This window comes from Nansenia antarctica (assembly GCF_963989245.1).
Source record: "Nansenia antarctica genome assembly, chromosome: 6".
In the NCBI taxonomy this organism is placed as follows: Eukaryota; Metazoa; Chordata; class Actinopteri; order Argentiniformes; family Microstomatidae; genus Nansenia; species Nansenia antarctica.
The window spans coordinates 9,395,155-9,415,717 of NC_137676.1; the positions used below are offsets into that span (position 1 = coordinate 9,395,155).

The window sequence follows — 20,563 nt, forward strand, 5'->3', positions numbered from 1 at the left end:
ATGACCCTGTCCTCTGAATTCTACCTCTAACACACCCTGGTGGAGAGAGAGAGAGAGGGTCCTGCCTCAGAGAGGGGGTGGGGGGGGTCTGCTCTCATAAAGGTGGTGGGGATCTGGGTGGAGTGTCCAGACTCATGGGGGGGAGGGGGGCGGGGGAGGGGTCTGGCCTCAGAGGGGGGGACGGGGATGGACGGACTGGCCAGAGGGAGGAGGGGGTCAGGCCTTAGAGGCCCAGTCCCCCCTCCATGAGAGAGACGCTGCGGAAACAGAGGGCGAGAAAGCCAGTGCCCAGCAGGTCGCCTAGCGCTGTCAGGTAGGGGATGGAGAAGTTGTCCGGGTCCAAACTCCGCCTCCACGTCAGGCGCACGATCAGGTCCGCAGTGTAGAGGAGGATCCCCACCTGCAGGTCACAAATCACAGATCACAAATGTGGAATGTGTCCCTTTTCCATCTTAAATGGCGGTAAGTACAGACAGGTGTGGGGTACCTGTAGAGGGGCAGCACAGAGGTAGATAGAGGTAGGGAGGGAGGTATAGATTAGGGCTGCCACAAACGATTATTTTCATAGTCGATTAGTCACCGATTATTTAAACGATTAGTCGACTAATCAGATCATAAATTACAGCTTATCGCACAATTACTCAATCGCTCTTATTTAGCTATCATCTTCTAAATCAGCTTCTAAATTTAGCTTGAAGTTGTTAGTTGTTGTTGTAGGCATGTGCTAACTAAAAATAAAGACAATTAAAATGATTGTTCACTCAAAAATAGATCTTTTAATGAAGCAGCATATTTATTTCTGGCATCACTTGCATGTAATGTAATGTAATAGTGCAAAACAAAGGGTATAGTGCATCTTCTCAGGCATCAATTTTATCACAGTACATCATTTTTAAAATGTAGTACTCAGCAGTTTGCACTCTCTACTACATTAAAAAATTGTGTTTGATGCCTGAGAAGATGCACTATACCCTTTGTTTTGCACTCTCCCTCCCTCTCTCTCCCCCCCCCCCTCTCTCTCCCTCCCCCCTCTCTCTCCCTCTCTCCCCCTCCCTCTCTCTCTCCCTCCCTCTCTCTCCCCCTCCCTCTCTCCCTCCCTCTCTCTCTCTTACACACACACATTTAATATCTTTATTTGCGTTCACATTTTACAAGTAGTAAATGGTAGAAATTGGAAGGCTAACTAGTTAATTAGTCTCGCCGGTATTGTAGTTGACGCTGTTGACTGCGCATGCGTGGTGAACCGTGTGTTCGTGAAAAGATCAGATCTCAGACTGGCTTACCTGTACGTCAATCAAGTGGCAAAAGCCATAGTGAGGATGGATGATAGGCGAACGCTAGCCAGTGGCAGCTTCAGGGAAGAAAAACGAATGCTTATCGCTTATTTCAGCAAAAAAAAAACATGCGATGACGTTGATTACCAAATATGTCGGCGACGATTTTGGTAATCGACGTTGTCGCGACTAGTCGACTAATCGTGGCAGCCCTAGTATAGATAGAGGTAGATAGGGGTAGGGAAGGGTAGATTGGGGTAAGTAGGGATGCGTCCTAACTATTCCCACCGTAGTTGGGGTAGACCACGCCAACTTCTGGCATATGTAGGGGTGTTTCTTTCTTTTTTTTCTCAAACACAAACACAATCACTGACACAAAAAATAGGCGCGCGTTCCAGGGCCCACAGGGCAATGAGAGCCGCGCCCGGCCGCTTGCGGCCGTGCCCGCGGCGAACATTGACCGTTGGCCCGCGGCACACTCAGCGCCGCCGAGTTGCATACAGAGATGGGTAACCTATATCTAATCGTGCACCCCGTGTTACGCCCAAGCTAAAATCCAATGGGGTTGCGGAACGACCTGCGGGGCGGAAGAACAAGATACAGAGAACACCCCTACATATTCCAGAAGTTGGCGTGGCGTGGGCGTGGTGTGGGCGTGGTCTACCCCAACTACGGTGGGAATCGTTAGGACGCAGTAGGGATAGGTGTGGGGTACCTACCTGGAGCAGGGCAGCACAGAGGTAGCAGCAGGTGAAGGCGATGGTGATGGCTGTGTGACCCCCCTGGAGCAAAGAGATGGCGTAGAGGAAGACCAGGTGACCGGGCACCACCAGCAGGAACAACACCCGAGCCGACTTAGAGTTCACACCTTGGGGGGAGAGGCCACATTAACAATGTCTAGGAGGTAGGAGACAGGGGCTAGGAAGAGGGAGATAGGGGCTAGGAGGTAGGAGATAGGGGCTAGGAAGAGGGAGATAGGGGCTAGGAAGAGGGAGATAGGGGCTAGGAAGAGGGAGATAGGGGCTAGGAAGAGGGAGATAGGGGCTAGGATGTAGGAGACAGGGGCTAGGAGGTAGGAGATAGGGGCTAGGAAGAGTGAGATAGTGGCTAGGAAGAGGGAGATAGGGGCTAGGAGGTAGGGGCTAGGAGGTAGGGGCTAGGAGGTAGGAGATAGGGGCTAGGAAGAGTGAGATAGTGGTTAGGAAGAGGGAGATAGGGGCTAGGAGGTAGGGGCCAGGAAGAGTGAGATAGTGGCAAGAAGAGGGAGATAGGGGCTAGGAGGTAGGGGCTAGGAAGAGTGAGATAGTGGCAAGAAGAGGGAGATAGGGGCTAGGAGGTAGGGGCTAGGAGGTAGGGGCTAGGAAGAGTGAGATAGTGGCTAGGAGATAGGGGCTGGGAGGTAGGAGGTAGGGGTCTAGCAGATGTTTACCTGAGGAGAAGAATGTGATGGCAGGGCTGGGCCAGTGCTGTCTCATCTTGTAGGGCAGGACACCAGGAATGCTCCAGAAGTGGAGGTAGGTGGAGATCCGACTGGCCTGGATGGCCACCAGGTTCCCCCCGACGCCTGGGAGGAGAGAGAGGCAATATGGAGAATACACTGAATACCACTGACACACACTCAAACACATGGAGAATACAACCACTGACACACACTCAAACACGTGGAGAATACATCACATAGTTACCCACAACACCTAGGAGGAGAGAAGCAATGGAACATACTGTACATCATCCACACATACTCTATACTAGTGTATGGAAAATATATACCATACACACACACACTTCTATCATACTTTCTCATGCCAACATATGGAGAATATATTACTCACAGAGGTCTTATAGAATAGGGTTATTAGGGTTAGTCAATGCATGGAACAGTGTCATACGATATACAGTCATTTAGGAAACGGATGGAGAATATTATCATACAGACATCCAGCGTATGGAAAATACACCCCTTACAAATCTCCCGTGACTATGCGGCCATGTGGTTCGTAACTGAAATGTGGATCTTTGGATGTGAAATGCATGTGTTCATTACTATTATTATACTATGTGGAACTTGAGATTTCTTTCATTCAGGATTGCTCAATTCTGCAGTGACAGATCTTGGCTTGCCAGGGGCACTGGTTTTATTTCTGCATGACGGTGTCTTCGGAATCCCACGGTAACATTTACAAAACCAAGATATTTCTCTTCGAACCAAAACCAAAACAGATATTTCATTCCACTCTCACAGCGGGAGAGACATGTTAGGCTACGTTGGTCTCACCCAAACTGTTGTTTCTAGACGCAGAGGAGAGACACCCTGGGAAATTCAAACCACATTGGTCGAAAAAGGCCATATTTCACCGACAGAGGTGATTAAACACTCAGCACTCCTCTCCCCCTGGTATCCACTGGCTCTGCTCAGAGCCTCTGTCGTCCTGGTTACTCAACACAGGGTCGGCCTGCCAACCCTAGTCTAGAACTCACAGTCACTGGTCAGGATAGCATTGGTCACTTACACAGCTGTCTCTGTCTCTCCCTCCCCCCCCCCCCCCCTCTCTCTCTCTCTCTCTCTCTCTCTCGCTCTCTCTCTCTCTCTCTCTCTCTCTCTCTCCCTCTCTCTCTTTCTCCCCCTCTCTCTCTCTCTCTCTCTCTCTCTCTCTCTCTCTCTCTCTCTCTCTCTCTCTCTCTCTCTCTCTCTCTCTCTCTCAGAGACAGATACAAGTAAACATTGACACACTGAGTTATCAAGAGTCACTTCCTCTAGCCTAGACGCAGTTACACTCACCGTTGATCACAGGGGTGAAGATGGCCATGCCCTGGAAGTTAGGGTCACTCACTGTCTTGTCCAGGATCAGGCCCCCAAAACTGCAGAGAGAGGTCAGTTAGCAATAGTGTGTGTGTGTGTGTGTGTGTGTGTGTGTGTGTGTGTGTGTGTGTGTACCTGCTGATAGACATGGCTACGATGACGGGCTGCCAGCCAGACCGGAGAACTTCTCTGATCTGGGGGCTCTGTCGAGCCACGACCACCCAGATAGGGATCAGCGCCAGGAAGAACACACATACCAGGGGGGACAGGTACCACACATCTGTAGGACACAGACAGAGACAGTTAGAGAGACACACACACCCACACACAGACACGCACACGACTACAGGTTGCAGGTGACTGGAGTATGAACATCTAAACTTTACCGTTGCCGCCCTCTGCTGGCTCTGAAGATTACTACCACGGGATGTGGAGGTCTAAGGCTCCAGTATGTACTGTACTAACATACTTCATCTGTTTCAATTGGTTTAAATAGGTATTTATACAATCGACACAAGTAAATTACTCTAATTCAGGCCAAACAATTCTTAGGAAAACTATTTTTTTTAAAACACATGAGTTAGACTGACGACATACCTCTGTACTGGAACAGCGTGGTGCTGACTCCAGCCAATAGGGAGAGGGTGATGAGGTCACCGAGACTGGCAGCGATGGGCGTGGCCACATTGTCTGGGTTGATGCCCACCTTCCTGGAGAAAATGATCACTCCGATCATCACTAGACCTATGGAGGGGGGGTGGGGAGTTAGAGAAAAAAACACAGAGAGAGATGCATAAGGTGTAGGGGGGAGGGAGAGGTACCAAAGATTGACTCAGAGTATAACAAAACAATGTTAAACAACGAAATATTTTAAAACTCATCTAAGGTTTTACAGATCTAAGGGACAGAATACTGAAACTGTCCTAGAGGCAAGTGAGACGGTACTTTATGCTAGAAACCAGCTATAACTGATCTAGGGACAGTATTATAACAGTATAAATGACCTAGGGACAGTATTATAACAGTAGAACTGATCTAGGGACAGTATTATAACAGTAGAACTGATCTAGGGACAGTATTATAACAGTAGAACTGACATAGGGACAGTATTATAACAGTAGAACTGACATAGGGACAGTATAGTCTAACTGTAGAACTGATCTAGGGACAGTATTATAACAGTAGAACTGATCTAGGGACAGTATTATAACAGTAGAACTGACCTAGGGACAGTATTATAACAGTAGAACTGATCTAGGGACAGTATTATAACAGTAGAACTGACCTAGGGACAGTATTATAACAGTAGAACTGATCTAGGGACAGTATTATAACAGTAGAACTGATCTAGGGACAGTATTATAACAGTAGAACTGACATAGGGACAGTATTATAACAGTAGAACTGACATAGGGACAGTATAGTCTAACTGTAGAACTGATCTAGGGACAGTATTATAACAGTAGAACTGATCTAGGGACAGTATTATAACAGTAGAACTGACCTAGGGACAGTATTATAACAGTAGAACTGATCTAGGGACAGTATTATAACAGTAGAACTGATCTAGGGACAGTATTATAACAGTAGAACTGACATAGGGACAGTATTATAACAGTAGAACTGACATAGGGACAGTATAGTCTAACTGTAGAACTGATCTAGGGACAGTATTATAACAGTAGAACTGATCTAGGGACAGTATTATAACAGTAGAACTGATCTAGGGACAGTATTATAACAGTAGAACTGATCTAGGGACAGTATTATAACAGTAGAACTGACCTAGGGACAGTAGAGTCTAACAGTAGAACTGATCTAGGGACAGTATTATAACAGTAGAACTGATCTAGGGACTAAACACCGGACCTGGGAAACCAGGCTTTCTCCACTGCAGCCCCCACTCTTTGGAAAATGTATATTTTTATTACTATTATTATTGTGAGCTAGAACTGACCTAGGGACAGCGCTGCCACAAACGCTGTGACCATGCTGCTGGCACACAGGACAGCTGCCTGGTCGAGCTCCACCCCTCCTCTAGACACCGCCCCCAGCCCTACCGCCGCCACCGCCGCCAGGAAGCCCACCACTGTGGCCTGCACCTGGGGAGACGGAATAGACTGTTACACCACCTGGGGGGACGGAATAGACTGTTACACCACCTGGGGGGACGGAATAGACTGTTACACCACCTGGGGGGACGGAATAGACTGTTACACCACCTGGGGGGACGGAATAGACTGTTACACCACCTGGGGGGACGGAATAGACTGTTACACCACCTGGGGGGACAGAATAGACTGTTACACCACCTGGGGGGGCGGAATAGACTGTTACACCACCTGGGGGGACGGAATAGACTGTTACACCACCTGGGGGGGGGGAATAGACTGTTACACCACCTGGGGGGGGGGGGAATAGACTGTTACACCACCTGGGGGGACGGAATAGACTGTTACACCACCTGGGGGGACGGAATAGACTGTTACACCACCTGGGGGGACGGAATAGACTGTTACACCACCTGGGGGGACGGAATAGACTGTTACACCACCTGGGGAGACGGAATAGACTGTTACACCACCTGGGGGGACGGAATAGACTGTTACACCACCTGGGGGGACGGAATAGACTGTTACACCACCTGGGGGGGGGGGAATAGACTGTTACACCACCTGGGGAGACGGAATAGACTGTTACACCACCTGGGGGGGGGGAATAGACTGTTACACCACCTGGGGGGGGGGGGAATAGACTGTTACACCACCTGGGGGGACGGAATAGACTGTTACACCACCTGGGGGGGGAGGAATAGACTGTTACACCACCTGAGGGGACGGAATAGACTGTTACACCACCTGGGGGGGGGGAATAGACTGTTACACCACCTGGGGGGACGGAATAGACTGTTACACCACCTGAGGGGACGGAATAGACTGTTACACCACCTGGGGGGGCGGAATAGACTGTTACACCACCTGGGGGGACGGAATAGACTGTTACACCACCTGAGGGGACGGAATAGACTGTTACACCACCTGGGGGGGCGGAATAGACTGTTACACCACCTGGGGGGACGGAATAGACTGTTACACCACCTGGGGGGACGGAATAGACTGTTACACCACCTGGGGGGACGGAATAGACTGTTACACCACCTGAGGGGACGGAATAGACTGTTACACCACCTGGGGGGGGGGGGGGAATAGACTGTTACACCACCTGGGGGGACGGAATAGACTGTTACACCACCTGAGGGGACGGAATAGACTGTTACACCACCTGGGGGGGCGGAATAGACTGTTACACCACCTGGGGGGACGGAATAGACTGTTACACCACCTGGGGGGACGGAATAGACTGTTACACCACCTGGGGGACGGAATAGACTGTTACACCACCTGGGGGGGCGGAATAGACTGTTACACCACCTGGGGGGACGGAATAGACTGTTACACCACCTGGGGGGGGAGGAATAGACTGTTACACCACCTGAGGGGACGGAATAGACTGTTACACCACCTGGGGGGACGGAATAGACTGTTACACCACCTGAGGGGACGGAATAGACTGTTACACCACCTGTGGATATAACAGACTGTGACACCCTGTTTGAGGATACCTTACCTGTATGAGGGCCAGGTTGCTGCACACCATGGTCCACTGCTGCTTGGGGTCGTCCATCTGCCCAGTGTTCGACTGAAGGAACAGCACACACACACACACACACACACACACACACACACACACACACACACAATCAACCTCTGCCTCGTTATGTTTGTTCTATAACATACATACGTTTTACAACAATCATATTCACAGAATCAATAGCTATAAAACTCAGGTGAGGGCGGTGGAGGCAGAAATCGGACGATGGGCTCATTGTAATGATTTCTCCTTCCCCCAGGCTCCCCTGGTCCACATAGACAACAGTCAGAGCCACAGTAGTATAGCTGGGTCGCTCACAGCGGTGGAGAGGCGCGCGGCCAGGGTCATCTCCAGGTTTCCCTTCAGCCCCACCAGAGCTGGGACCAGGATGAAGATCTCAGTGATCACCTTGAACACCTCCCAGTGCTGCAACACACGCACGCACACAGACACACACGCACGCACACAGACAGAGACACACACATACAGACGCACACACAGGCACGCACACACACGATACACTTTAAACATTTTACTTTAGAATTGCTCTGTAACATTGTCTCTATGGAGCCATCGCTTTTCCATCTGTGTAAAAACAAAAACCTCTCGCCTATTCTTCTTACTATTATTATTCGCTTTTTAAAAAAAAACAATTTGATTATTATCATGACAAACGCTAGAACAGTGTGACCACAGGCATGATTAACGTCACGTTAAGTGTAAGCAGCATCTGCTTCCTGTAGAGAGCAGTCTCACACCAAAACATACAGAACACCAGGGGAGGCTGGCGGAGGTACACATCGGAGGACGGGCTCACTGCAATGCATGCACACGTGTTTGATGCCATTCCACACTCCATTCTCCATGCATTACAATGAGCCTGTCCTCCAATTTCACGGAGTGTAACAGAGTTCCTCCTCAACAACACGACCAATGTGATGACCAGTCATGATCTATAAATATACAGATGTGTAAAGGAACAGATCAGTCTGTGTCCAGGACAGGGACGGGGATGTGTGGGTGTGTGGTGGTACAGTGTGTGTGTGTCTGTATGTGCATGTGTGTGTGTGTGTCTATATATAACTGCTCTCCTCTCGAGTTCTGTTGGCTGAATGCTGCTGTCACATTACAGCTCTATCTTGGGACGTGGCCCAGTTCTGCGTCAGACCTCCCTATGTACCCCCCCCCCTGTCTCTCTCTCTCTCTCTCTCTCTCTCTCTCTCTCTCTGTCTTTCTCTGTCTCTCTCCTCTCATAACATTGTCCTTGTTCACCCCGTGTTGATGAAGACTATGATGAAGATGCTGCTAACTTAAAGTGAATTATCAATGACTAAATAGTGGTTATAACAATTCTAAATATTATTAAGTCAACCTCTCTCTCTCTGTAGCTCTATTTCTCTCGCTCTCTCTCTCCCACCTCCTAATCTGATTGGGTTGGGAGTGGAAGGAATAAACATCATAATGTGTTGAACATGGACACCAGACAGAGAGAACACCCTGTTCTCGGCTTCTTTGAGAGGCTAGGAACCACTACCCTGTTTTAGGTCCTTTTTCCAGTTACACCAATACATATTATCATAGTCTATTATTATAATTTCCAACAGCTTACTAACAGCTGTGTGTCCTCATTAGCCTTATATGACCTTAAAGTAGCACAGTAAAGCTCTAACAGCATACAGGCACACACACATACACACAAAGACACACACACACACACACACACACACACACACACACGTGCACCAGCACACACACATACACACACACATAGAGGAATCCCCTCCTATAAATAGCTCCATACTTGTACATGGTCCATGACGATGCCAGCGGACACCATGCCCAGGCCAGCCACCAGGAACGGCAGCAGGACCTGGCCCGCGATGGCCCAGGAGCTCTCTGGCAGTTCTCCGTTGGCCGAGCGTGTCAGCTTACAGGTGAAGCCCCGCAGCTTGTTCCCCTGGTAGCACAGCTCCAGCTCCAGGTGGGTCACCACCATGGTTGGATGGTGGTTGTAGTTAGGATGATATGTGGAATCAAACCCTGTTAATTTCTCTTCAGTGCGGTTTGGGGTGCCTGGGACGATCCATGGAACAGGTACCCCCCCAAGTGAAGGTCGGGGTGGGCTGAGAAGGGCTGAGGGTTAGGGAGTCCACAAGTTTGGTTCTTCTCTGGTCCTTGTTGAGTAGAAGAGTACAGCCACCTGGTGACTAGCGGCGACTACCTCACAGCTCAACACTTTTAGTTTGAATACACTGTTGCTTTCTGCGGGTCAGAAGTTCACCGTCAAAAGCTTCATGCTGAACAAGAAGGCGACAACATCAGGGGAGTGTTGTCTGGAAAGGTGGTTTGACTTGACCCCAACGTTCCCGAAAATTCCTCTTGAAGTTACACGTCGTTCTTGAACCTAACCTTGCTATCTTAGTGGAACAGTGTCTTATTGTCTTGACCTTCGATATATTCTCTATTTCAAGATAAAAGTCTGCGTTGTTGTGCTCTCCTTTGATGGGCCCATCCTTGTGAGGTATCCAGGTATCAGTCGCAGAGACTGACGTCTCAAAGCCAACAACAAAGACTTAAGGCTCAGGCAGCCGAGAAAAGTCTTGTGGCCGCAGGCATCAGAAGAGGAATCTGTCCGTAAACCATCCGTACATCACACGGTTTACCGGCTCCGTCTAACCGACTCACACACTTCAAACTAACCTCTGACAACAAGCATCCACTCAAACCCAGGTCCTAGAAGAAAAAGAACTTAAGCTCCGACAGCTAACAGTCGTGTGGCCGCAAGCATCAGAAGAGGAATCTGTTCATCAACCATGCGTACGTCACACAGTTTACCGGGTCCATCTAACCGCCTAACACCAGGTCCTAAAAGAAGAAAAACTTAAGCTCAGCGGGCAGTAATGACAGTCTAGCAGGGAGATAAACAGATTGAGTTAGGTGCACCTCCATTGGTGGGTTGGCTTGTCACGATGTTGTTTTAGAAGGCCGAGAATCTGGCTCTCTGATAGGTGTAGAGAGGCAGACACGTTCCGTTGTGTCCCCTTCCTGTGCCCTCGGAGAGACGACTGACGCAGCAAAGATCCTGGAGTCACGCTCTCTCTCTTCCTCTCTCTCTCTCTCTCCCTTTCTCTCTCGCACTCCCTTTCTTATTCAGCATCAGAGGAGGCCTGCTGAAGGAGAGGAGGGGAGACGTCTGCCTGCGACACACTCATTCAGGAGGAGGGACTGAGGCACTCCCTCACACTTGCACTCTCCCTCGTCGTGACTCATACACTCCATGCTTCATCTCCCTCTTAAGCGCACCGTTTATCTTCCCCTCCCTCCATCCTCTCCCTGTTTCTTCTCCTTATAACCCTCTATTCTTACACAGTCTCTCTCTCTTCCTCCTCCATCCATCCATCCATCCCTCCCTCCCTCCCTCCCTCCTTCCCTCCCGCCCTCTGCCCCCTGTTCTAACAGGTGAAAGACCTGTCACAGACATGTCTGGAACACGCCCTCTCCTCTCCTCTCCTCTCCTATTGGTGTGCTGACCTAGCTCCTCCCACTCTCTGTGTGGTGTCACCCCCTCCTTTTCTATCTGGCCACTGGCCCAATCTCTCTCTCCATCTCTCTCTCTCCATCTCTTTCTCTTCTCTCTCTCTCTCTCTCTCTCTCTCTCTCTCTCTCTCTCTCTCTCTCTCTCTCTCTCTCTCTCTCTCTCTCTCTCTCTCTCTCTCTCTCTCTCTCTCTCTCTCTCTCTCTCTCTCTCTCTCTCTCTCTCTGAGATAGAGACAGAGAGAGAGAGAGAGAAAGAAAGAGAGAGAGATACAGAGACAGAGAGGGGCGTACATAGGGATGTCTGAGATCTAGGTAGACAGACAGAGAGGAGGGCAGCCCAGCAGCTTGCCTATCTAATTACTCTGCTCCTGCTTGCCAAGCTGCCAGTCAAGTGGTAGGGAGGCCCCACACACACACACACATACACTCTGTGCCTGTAAAGAATCACTAATTTATCAAAACAACATTAAGCCTAAGTGATCTAATATATTATTACAACGAGCCCGTACTCTGATTCCAACCTCCACCAGCCTCCTCTGGTGCATCCAGGGAGTGAGACACTAAAGGATAAACAGTAAAGGATGTGAACTGTCTCTGTAGCCAACTGGCAGTCGTCCCAAGAACTCGCTCGCTCACTCACTCGCTCGCACGCACGCACGCACGCACACACACGTCTCGGAGGGTAATACACATAACCAGAGCAGGAGCTGTACCATGACTCCAAATTAATTCAAACTGGAACAAGACTGAAATAGAAAGGTGGAATGATAACCCAGTGAAAGGAAGGCTATTTCTATATCCAGACACTAGGAGTGTACCTCTGAAGGCCTCACATCCAATAGGCCTGGGCTTATTACAGTAATAACACCAACATGAAACATATAGACTAACAGTCTAGTTATGCTGTGTATATGTATGTATGTATATGGGGAATGTTTTCTTGGCATACTTTGGGCCCGTTAATACCACTCAATCATCGCTTGAATTAAGGATGCAACAATACCACTTTCTTTCTGACCAAGTAGGCTACCATTTAAGTTTTTCAATGTTTTATTTTCATCAACTGTTCCTCACTTTTCGACTGTAACAAATGAAATAATGTGACAGAGTCTGCCGTTCAGATTATGAGAGTGCAGATTGTAAGATTGTACATTGAAAATAGTTGAAGAAGTTATGCTTATTTGAATACTGGAGAAAATGTATCAAAACAAACGTGTTTGCTACCATCGCATTGGCAGCTAGCTAGTAGCCAACAAAAACATAGCTATGTAACATCTAACTGCATGTTTAGCACATCACAACATGCTGATAGAACATGAATATGTTAACTACACATAACTAGATGATCACACAGTCCTTGCTTTTGAACAGTCCTAGAACACAAGTTTGTTTACAAGCCATGTGTCACTAACACTCACCGGAGCTCACAAAGCAGGAAGGCAGACGGTACAGTGGAAAACAAGCTGCATTTGCTGACAAATTAGAAGTACAATTGAAGTATTTAGTGATCATAAAACTGTCGTTTGTTATATTGACTGGGCTCTTCAGCTTTTGCTATGTGAAAACATTGTAATAATGTTGTCCAGCTCACTTTGGAGTTCTATGTGGAATGGCATGAGATTTGGCTTTTTTCTCTCTGCTTTTTCGTGTTGTTCCAATGCAAACAAAAGAAATAAACATGTGAATACCAAAGCATCTTGCACCACTAATTGCACCAATTCTCTGGGAGAAGTGGTGCATTATCTGACAGAAGTGCAGGGGTGCCAATATTTTTGGCCTTGACTGTATACATACATTGGCATTGTTTTAATATTGTAAATTGTATATTGTATATTATATAATATTGTATATTCTTGAGAGCTGCTTGTGAAGAGAGAATGTCTGCAGTAAGCTGTGTATGTGACAATAACCCTAACCTGACTTTGAGTGCAGTATTTCATTCACACAGTGTTGCAGTACGAGTACGAGTCACTGTGCTGCCAAACCAACCCTGAAGTGAAGTGTCTGCTACTACATGATCATCTGACAGAATGACAACACAACAGCACAACCCAGAACACTCTACCCACATGTACACTGTCTACTAACTAACTAACTACCTCCCTACCTACCTACCTAACTAATGGACTACCTACTTACCAAACGTCCTGCCTAACTAAGTTAACTAACTAACTAACAACTCACCTGTCAGGGGAGGCTGGTTCATTAGGGGCAATTGTGCAATGCCCCACCAAAGGGAGAAGAGAGAGATTTTTTTTCTATGACTTCTAGACAGTGTTGCTTCTGAATATCATAGTCCAATCAGCTAGTGTTCTGTGGCGTATATCATAGTCCAATCAGCTAGTGTTCTGTGGAGTATGTTCCAATCAGCTTCAAGTCCCGCCCCTTTCGGGGCAACTTTCACACTACGCGAAATTGCACTAGGCTGTTCTCGTAGACTTGCATGTAAAATCTATTTTGGTAACTTCAGGCCATTCGGTCATTTGTCTATGGGGTTTTGGGACATGCACCGAAAGGGGCGGGACTTGAAGCTGATTGGAACATACTCCACAGAACACTAGCTGATTGGACTATGATATACGCCACAGAACACTAGCTGATTGGACTATGATATTCAGAAGCAACACTGTCTAGAAGTCATAGAAAAAAAATCTCTCTCTTCTCCCTTTGGTGGGGCATTGTGCAATTGCCCCTAATGAACCAGCCTCCCCTGCTTGAGGATATTACAACTGGACCTATTACCGAAGTCAAACTTCGTTTGTGGTCGCAATCTCCGCGGCTGTTAGGCTGCTACTGTTGGTGTTTTGCGAAGCCAGAATACACAAACTCGACCTGAAGGTAAGAGAGTCAGCTAAGATAAAAGCTACTTCAAACATTTAGTAATATCGTCAGCATGGTACGTTTTCTATTGTCGTCTTTTAGCTTGTTTGTTTATGTATTCAGCACACGCACACACACACACACACACACACACACACGCACACACGCACACACGCACACACACACACACACACACACACACACACACACACACACACACACACACACACTCACACTCACACACTCACTAGAGGGGATGAAGAGGTCTGTACAGGGGGGTAGGGGGGATGAAGAGGTCTGTACAGGGGGGTAGAGGGGATGAAGAGGTCTGTACAGGGGGGTAGAGGGGATGAAGAGGTCTGTACAGGGGGGTAGAGGGGATGGGGAGGTCTGTACAGGGGGGGTAGAGGGGATGGAGAGGTCTGTACAGGGGGGTAGGGGGGATGAGGAGGTATGTAGAGGTGGGTAGGGGGGATGAAGAGGTCTGTAGAGGTGGGTAGGGGGGATGAAGAGGTCTGTAGAGGTGGGTAGGGGGGATGAAGAGGTCTGTACAGGGGGGTAGAGGGGATGAAGAGGTCTGTACAGGGGGGTAGAGGGGATGAAGAGGTCTGTACAGGGGGGTAGAGGGGATGGAGAGGTCTGTACAGGGGGGTAGGGGGGATGAGGAGGTATGTACAGGGGGGTAGAGGGGATGAAGAGGTCTGTACAGGGGGGTAGAGGGGATGAAGAGGTCTGTACAGGGGGGGTAGAGGGGATGGAGAGGTCTGTACAGGGGGGTAGGGGGGATGAGGAGGTATGTACAGGGGGGTAGAGGGGATGAAGAGGTCTGTACAGGGGGGTAGGGGGGATGAGGAGGTATGTACAGGGGGGTAGAGGGGATGAAGAGGTCTGTAGAGGACGGTAGAGGGGATGGAGAGGTCTGTACAGGGGGTAGAGGGGATGGAGAGGTCTGTAGAGGTGGGTAGAGGAGATGTAGAGGTGGGTAGAGGTGATGAAGAGGTCTGTAGAGGTGGGTAGAGGGGATGAAGAGGTCTGTACAGGGGGGTAGAGGGGATGAAGAGGTCTGTAGAGGTGGGTAGAGGGGATGAAGAGGTCTGTACAGGGGGGTAGAGGGGATGGCGAGGTCTGTACAGGGGGGTAGAGCTATTCTCATGCTAAAATCGACTGTAAATCCAGATTTTAAAGTTGATATTCTTCCCCGTGGAGCATGCCCCCATAACCTGTGCCCCACCCAAAATGTTTAGCACCAGCCGCCACTGTCACCTGTACACTGTCCAGCACCATTCCGGCCATCACCATACCCATCCCAGCCAGCAGGTAGGGGAGCACCACCTGCACAAAGAACAACGCTAATTTAAAACAGTATAATCAGCTATTCAACACACTATACAGACAAGTGTAAATAACAAGACACAAACAACAAGTTTAGACAAGACAAGTTTATGTTGTGCCTTAAAATCTAATAAAATCAAAACAAACTTCATCTAAAGTGCACTCACCATCTAGACTATTCAACACACATTACAGTGAAAATGTTGATACAAATAAAACAGAAACACCCAATAAAGACCCAATAAACAAAGTAAAAATATGTTATAATAAATCAATACGGTACCTGTAGACAAATAGCTATGGAGGACTCCTCATCCGCCTTGGCCACAGACACCTTGGGCTTCTCCTCCACGACAGGCTTCGTAGAAGCAGGGGCGGGGGGCAGCAGGAACTCATCCTGGTCGTCTATGGTGGCCTACAGTACACGGACGACAACAATACAACACACTCATTCACTCACTCACTTATGGTTGGCTGCTACTGAGTCCTCATAGGAAATCCATTGACAATACCAACCAGACTCATTAGCACTACCACAAGTTTCAATTCATCAATCGGCAAGTGTATTGGTGAGAGGATGAACTAACTAACTAACTAACTAACTAGCTAATGAACTAACGAACCAACTATCAAAGTTACTAACAAACAAACAAACAAAAAATAACTAACAAACACACTAGCGAATGAATTAATGCACACACAAACTCAATGAATGAAGTGACAGGTTAGAGGTATTATTTAGAGTGCTGTCTATTTCTATTGTCCATATCTGGAAAGTATTTGTCTATTGTCCATCTCTGGTACCCACCAATCGTGAGCTGGGACTGGCCCCTTGACCTTTGGCCTTCTTGGACCGGGACTTCTTAGAGGACTTCTTCCTCTGGCGGACCTCCTCCCCTGGCATGGTGGACAAGACACTTGGGTGGCTCACACTGGGGAGAGAGAACAATAGTTACACAAGCCATCCATCCATGGCATGGTGGATGGACACTGAGGTGCGGAAAACTGGAGGGAGGCAAGGTTACATAATCAATCTATCCTTGAATCAAACAGCATATTGTACTATCAATGTATGAAGATGTCAAACAGATTTCACATTTCAATCAATCAATCAGTCAGTCAACCTATCAATTATTTAAGAGTGCCATACTCAATAAATGAATTATCTGTGGCTTATAGACTACAAATACTTTCTCACCTGCTTACAAGTTGCAAATGAAAATGGTCTGTAATTTGAGTTGATCTATCAACACTGGTCTGTACTACTATCAACGTCAGTACATCATCTAGGTTAAACCCTGAGCCTTGACTTACCTGTGTCGCTATGTGACAACCAAACTCTGATCATGGACTGAGCTGTTATGTAGAAACGTACAATACAAGTGTGTATGAAGGTTTACGACCTGCGTAATTAACCTACATTTTGTTATTCGAATGAATTCGGTTTCTGTCGGCTTAACACACACATTCGGTTTCTGTCGGCTGAGCACACACACACATAGCTACACACGTACGCATACAGCTGTTATCAAAGCACACGCACACACAGCTGTTATCAAAGCACACGCATACACAGCTGTTATCAAACACCATTACTGTTTACTGTTTACGCCGCTGTTTATGTCAAAGACGTTCGCTTTCCGCTTTGAGAACATGATCCATTATTCAGAAAGTGCCGTAACGAAGAGACCAAACCTCCACAACCGCGTTTGAAATTAATGCATAATTTAAGAGTAGTTCACAGTTTTAGCTGGACAATGTGATGACGTGCACAGCTGCATACGATGCATAGTACAGTACAGTACAGGGGCTGCCATGTGCACAGCCCGTAATAGTCACGCACGGCACGGCAACCGTGAAAAGAATCCTGATTGGCTCGAAATCGAAGTCGAGGAGCGAAGCGATGCCTAACCCCGCCTCCTGAACGCCGGTGACAGACCGAGGAAATGAATGATATCTGACTCCAACGTGAAATCTGAGAAAATCAATCCATTACACATGTCAAGTTATGACGACTGACGACGTTTATGAAGCAGCACGAGCAGCACTTGAATACAGTTGCAGTTGAACACTTTTATCTATATCTTTTTATTCATTGTCTTATTGGGTTGTTAAATGTTTATCTATATACAGTATATCTCAAAAGTGAGTACACCCTTTAGATTTTTGCAAATATTCTGTTATATCCTTTCAGGGGATAACATTATCCTACTGAAACTTTGATATAACTTAAAGTAGTCAGTGTGCTGCTTGAATAACAGTATAGATTTATTGTCCTTTGAAAATTACTCAGTACACAGTTGTTAATGTCTAAACAGCTGGCAACAAAAGTGAGTACACCCCATAGTGAACATGTCCTAATTGTGCCCAATGATGTTGTTTTCCCGCCCTGGTGTCATGCGAGGTAGTGGTGGTCTAGTGGATAGTGAGTTGGACTTGTGATCGGAAGGTTGTGAGTTCAACCTCCTGAAACCACACCACTACTAGTGTGCCCTTGAGTAAGGCACTTAGCCCTCAGTTACTCCAGGGGCCCGGGGGAATGTCCCTGTAATTCGTAATTGTAAATCGCTTTGGATTAAAAGCGTCTGCTAAATGGCAAAATTATGCGACTCGTTAGTGTTACAAGGATTCAGGTGTAAATTATGTAAATGGTGTAAGCAGGGCTGTTAAATTTGGTGTTTTGGGCACAATTCTCTCTGAATGCTGGACAACATGGCACCTCATGGCAAGGAACTCTCTGAGCGGCTGAAAAAAAGGATTATTGCGCTTCACAAAGATGGCCTTGGCTATAAGAAGATTGCCAACACCCTGAAAATGAGTTGCAGCACAGTGGCTAAGATCATACAGCGGTTTTCCAGGACATGTTCCACTCGGAACAGGCCTCGCCAGGGTCGACCAAAGAACTTGAGTCCACGTGCTCAGCGTCATATCCAGAGGTTGGTTTCCAAAAATAGACGTGCGAGTGCTTCCAGCATTGCTGCAGAGGTTGCAGAAGTGGGATGTCAGCCTGTCAGTGCCCAGACCATACGCCGCACACTGCATCAAATCGGTTTGTATGGCCATTGCCCCAGACAGAAGCCTCTTCTGAAACCGATGCATAAGAAAGCCCGCAAACAGTTTGCTGAAGACAATGAATCCAAGAACATGAGTTACTGGAACCATGTCCTGTGGTCTGATGAGACCAAAATAAACCTGTTTGGGTCAGATGGTGTCCGGCGTGTGTGGCGGCACCCTGGTGAGGAGTACCAAGACAAATGTGTTTTGCCTACAGTCAAGCATGGTGGTGGCAGCATCATGGTCTGGGGCTGCATGAGTGCTGCCGGCACTGGGGAGCTGCATTTCATTGAGGGACACATGAATTCCAATATATACTGTGACATCCTGCAGCAGAGCATGATCCCCTCTCTTCGGAAACTGGGCCGTTTTTTAGGGCAGTTTTCCAACATGATAATGACCCTAAACACACCTCCAAGATGACAACGGCCTTGCTGAAGAAGCTGAAGGTTAAGGTGATGGACTGGCCAAGTATGTCTCCAGACCTAAACCCAATTGAGCACATGTGGGGCATCCTCAAGAGGAAGGTGGAGGAGTTCAAGGTGTCCAATGTCCGTGGGCTCCGTGATGTCGTCATGGAGGAGTGGAAGAAGATTCCAGAAGCAACCTGTGCAGCTCTGGTGAATTCCATGCCCAGGAGGGTTAAAGCAGTGCTAGATAACAATGGTGGTCACACAAAATATTGACACTTTGGGCACAATTTAGACATGTTCACTATGGGGTGTACTCACTTTTGTTGCCAGCTGTTTAGACATTAACAGCTGTGTACTGAGTAATTTTTTCAATGGACAATAAATCTATACTGTTATTCAAGCAGCACACTGACTACTTTAAGTTATATCAACGTTTCATTAAGATAGTGTTATCCCCTGAAAGGATATGACAGAATATTTGCAAAAATCTAAAGGGTGTACTCACTTTTGAGATATACTGTATGTACCTATTCTATTCTATTTATTTTTATTTTTATTTTTTATTACTATCCTTCTTTTTCTGTATTTCTTAATGCTAAATGTAAAGCACTTTGAATTGCCCCTGTTGTATGAAATGTGCTATACAACATGTTATAAATTAACCAAAAATACCAAAATAAACTTGCCTTGCCTTGCCTTGAAGGAGCATATACGCTATAAAATATATATATTTTTTAAATAAATCTATTCATTGTACAGTAGTTTACATTGTCCAATTTCCATTATAGGCCTAGAGTCTCACCAAATCAGACTGGGATCCGACATTATGAGACCACAACCTGTAACATCAGAATGCAATGTGTATGCCAGTGGAGGCTAGTGAAGGCAGAACACGGAGGACGGGCTCATTGCAATGCATGGAAGGGATTCAGGACTAGAAGCAAACACACGTGTTTGTACCATTCGTCACTCCGTTCCATGCATTACACTGAGCCTGTCCTCCCCTGGTCTATGCCTGTCACATGGTGCACGGTTGACTGTGGAATATTTATGAATAGAATTCAAAGAGTTTAAATCTGCTTCAATATGCTATATGAAGAGTCAAACCGTTAACAGTACCCTACTCTGAACATCACAGTTCCACTCAAAGGTCATGCTCCAGGTTCTTACCTGTTGTTGTAACGCAGAGTGTGTGCGCACGTGTGTGTGTGTGTGTGTGTGTGGCTTCCCAGAGTGAGTTTAGTGGCCGGCACCAGGAATGACTGGTGCATAGAGAGAGGGGGTTCTCGGCCTGGTCCCCGAAGGAGGGGGGTGGAGGGTGAGGTCGTCTTAAATTTCAGCAGGGTTGGCAGATTTGGATCCCTCTGACAGCCACACACACACACACATACACATGTACGCACGTACACACACACGCCTGCCTGAGCTCATCTGCCTGGGAGGATCTGAGGACGATGACAGCAGCAGCCACACACACAACAGTTCTCTCCGTCAGAACATCATAGGGGAACCTGCAGGGGACATACAGGCCCTTTCTCAACTGTTAGAAACTCTTATCCTCTTCTCTCATCCTCCACTTGCTTCTTTGTCACAGAGCATTGAAGGAGAAGGTTCTTCCCCTCTTAGATATCCAGTGCTTTCTGAGAAGGAAGCAAGTGGAGGACAGAGGAGAGGACACGAGG

General features: G+C 47.5%; 1 protein-coding gene across 1 annotated transcript; it reads right to left on the minus strand.

Annotated features, from left to right (window-relative positions):
- Positions 1-223: 223 nt before the first annotated feature.
- On the minus strand, positions 224-16,318 carry LOC308160245 (solute carrier family 41 member 1; the record flags this gene model as incomplete). Its single annotated transcript, XM_080534163.1, has 12 exons — positions 224-400; positions 1,994-2,142; positions 2,704-2,838; positions 4,054-4,133; positions 4,210-4,354; positions 4,672-4,818; positions 6,032-6,176; positions 7,702-7,773; positions 8,044-8,151; positions 15,346-15,414; positions 15,698-15,829; positions 16,223-16,318. 12 exons carry the CDS (start codon positions 16,316-16,318, stop codon positions 224-226), a joined length of 1,455 nt encoding a protein of 484 aa, XP_080390289.1.
- Positions 16,319-20,563: the final 4,245 nt, after the last annotated feature.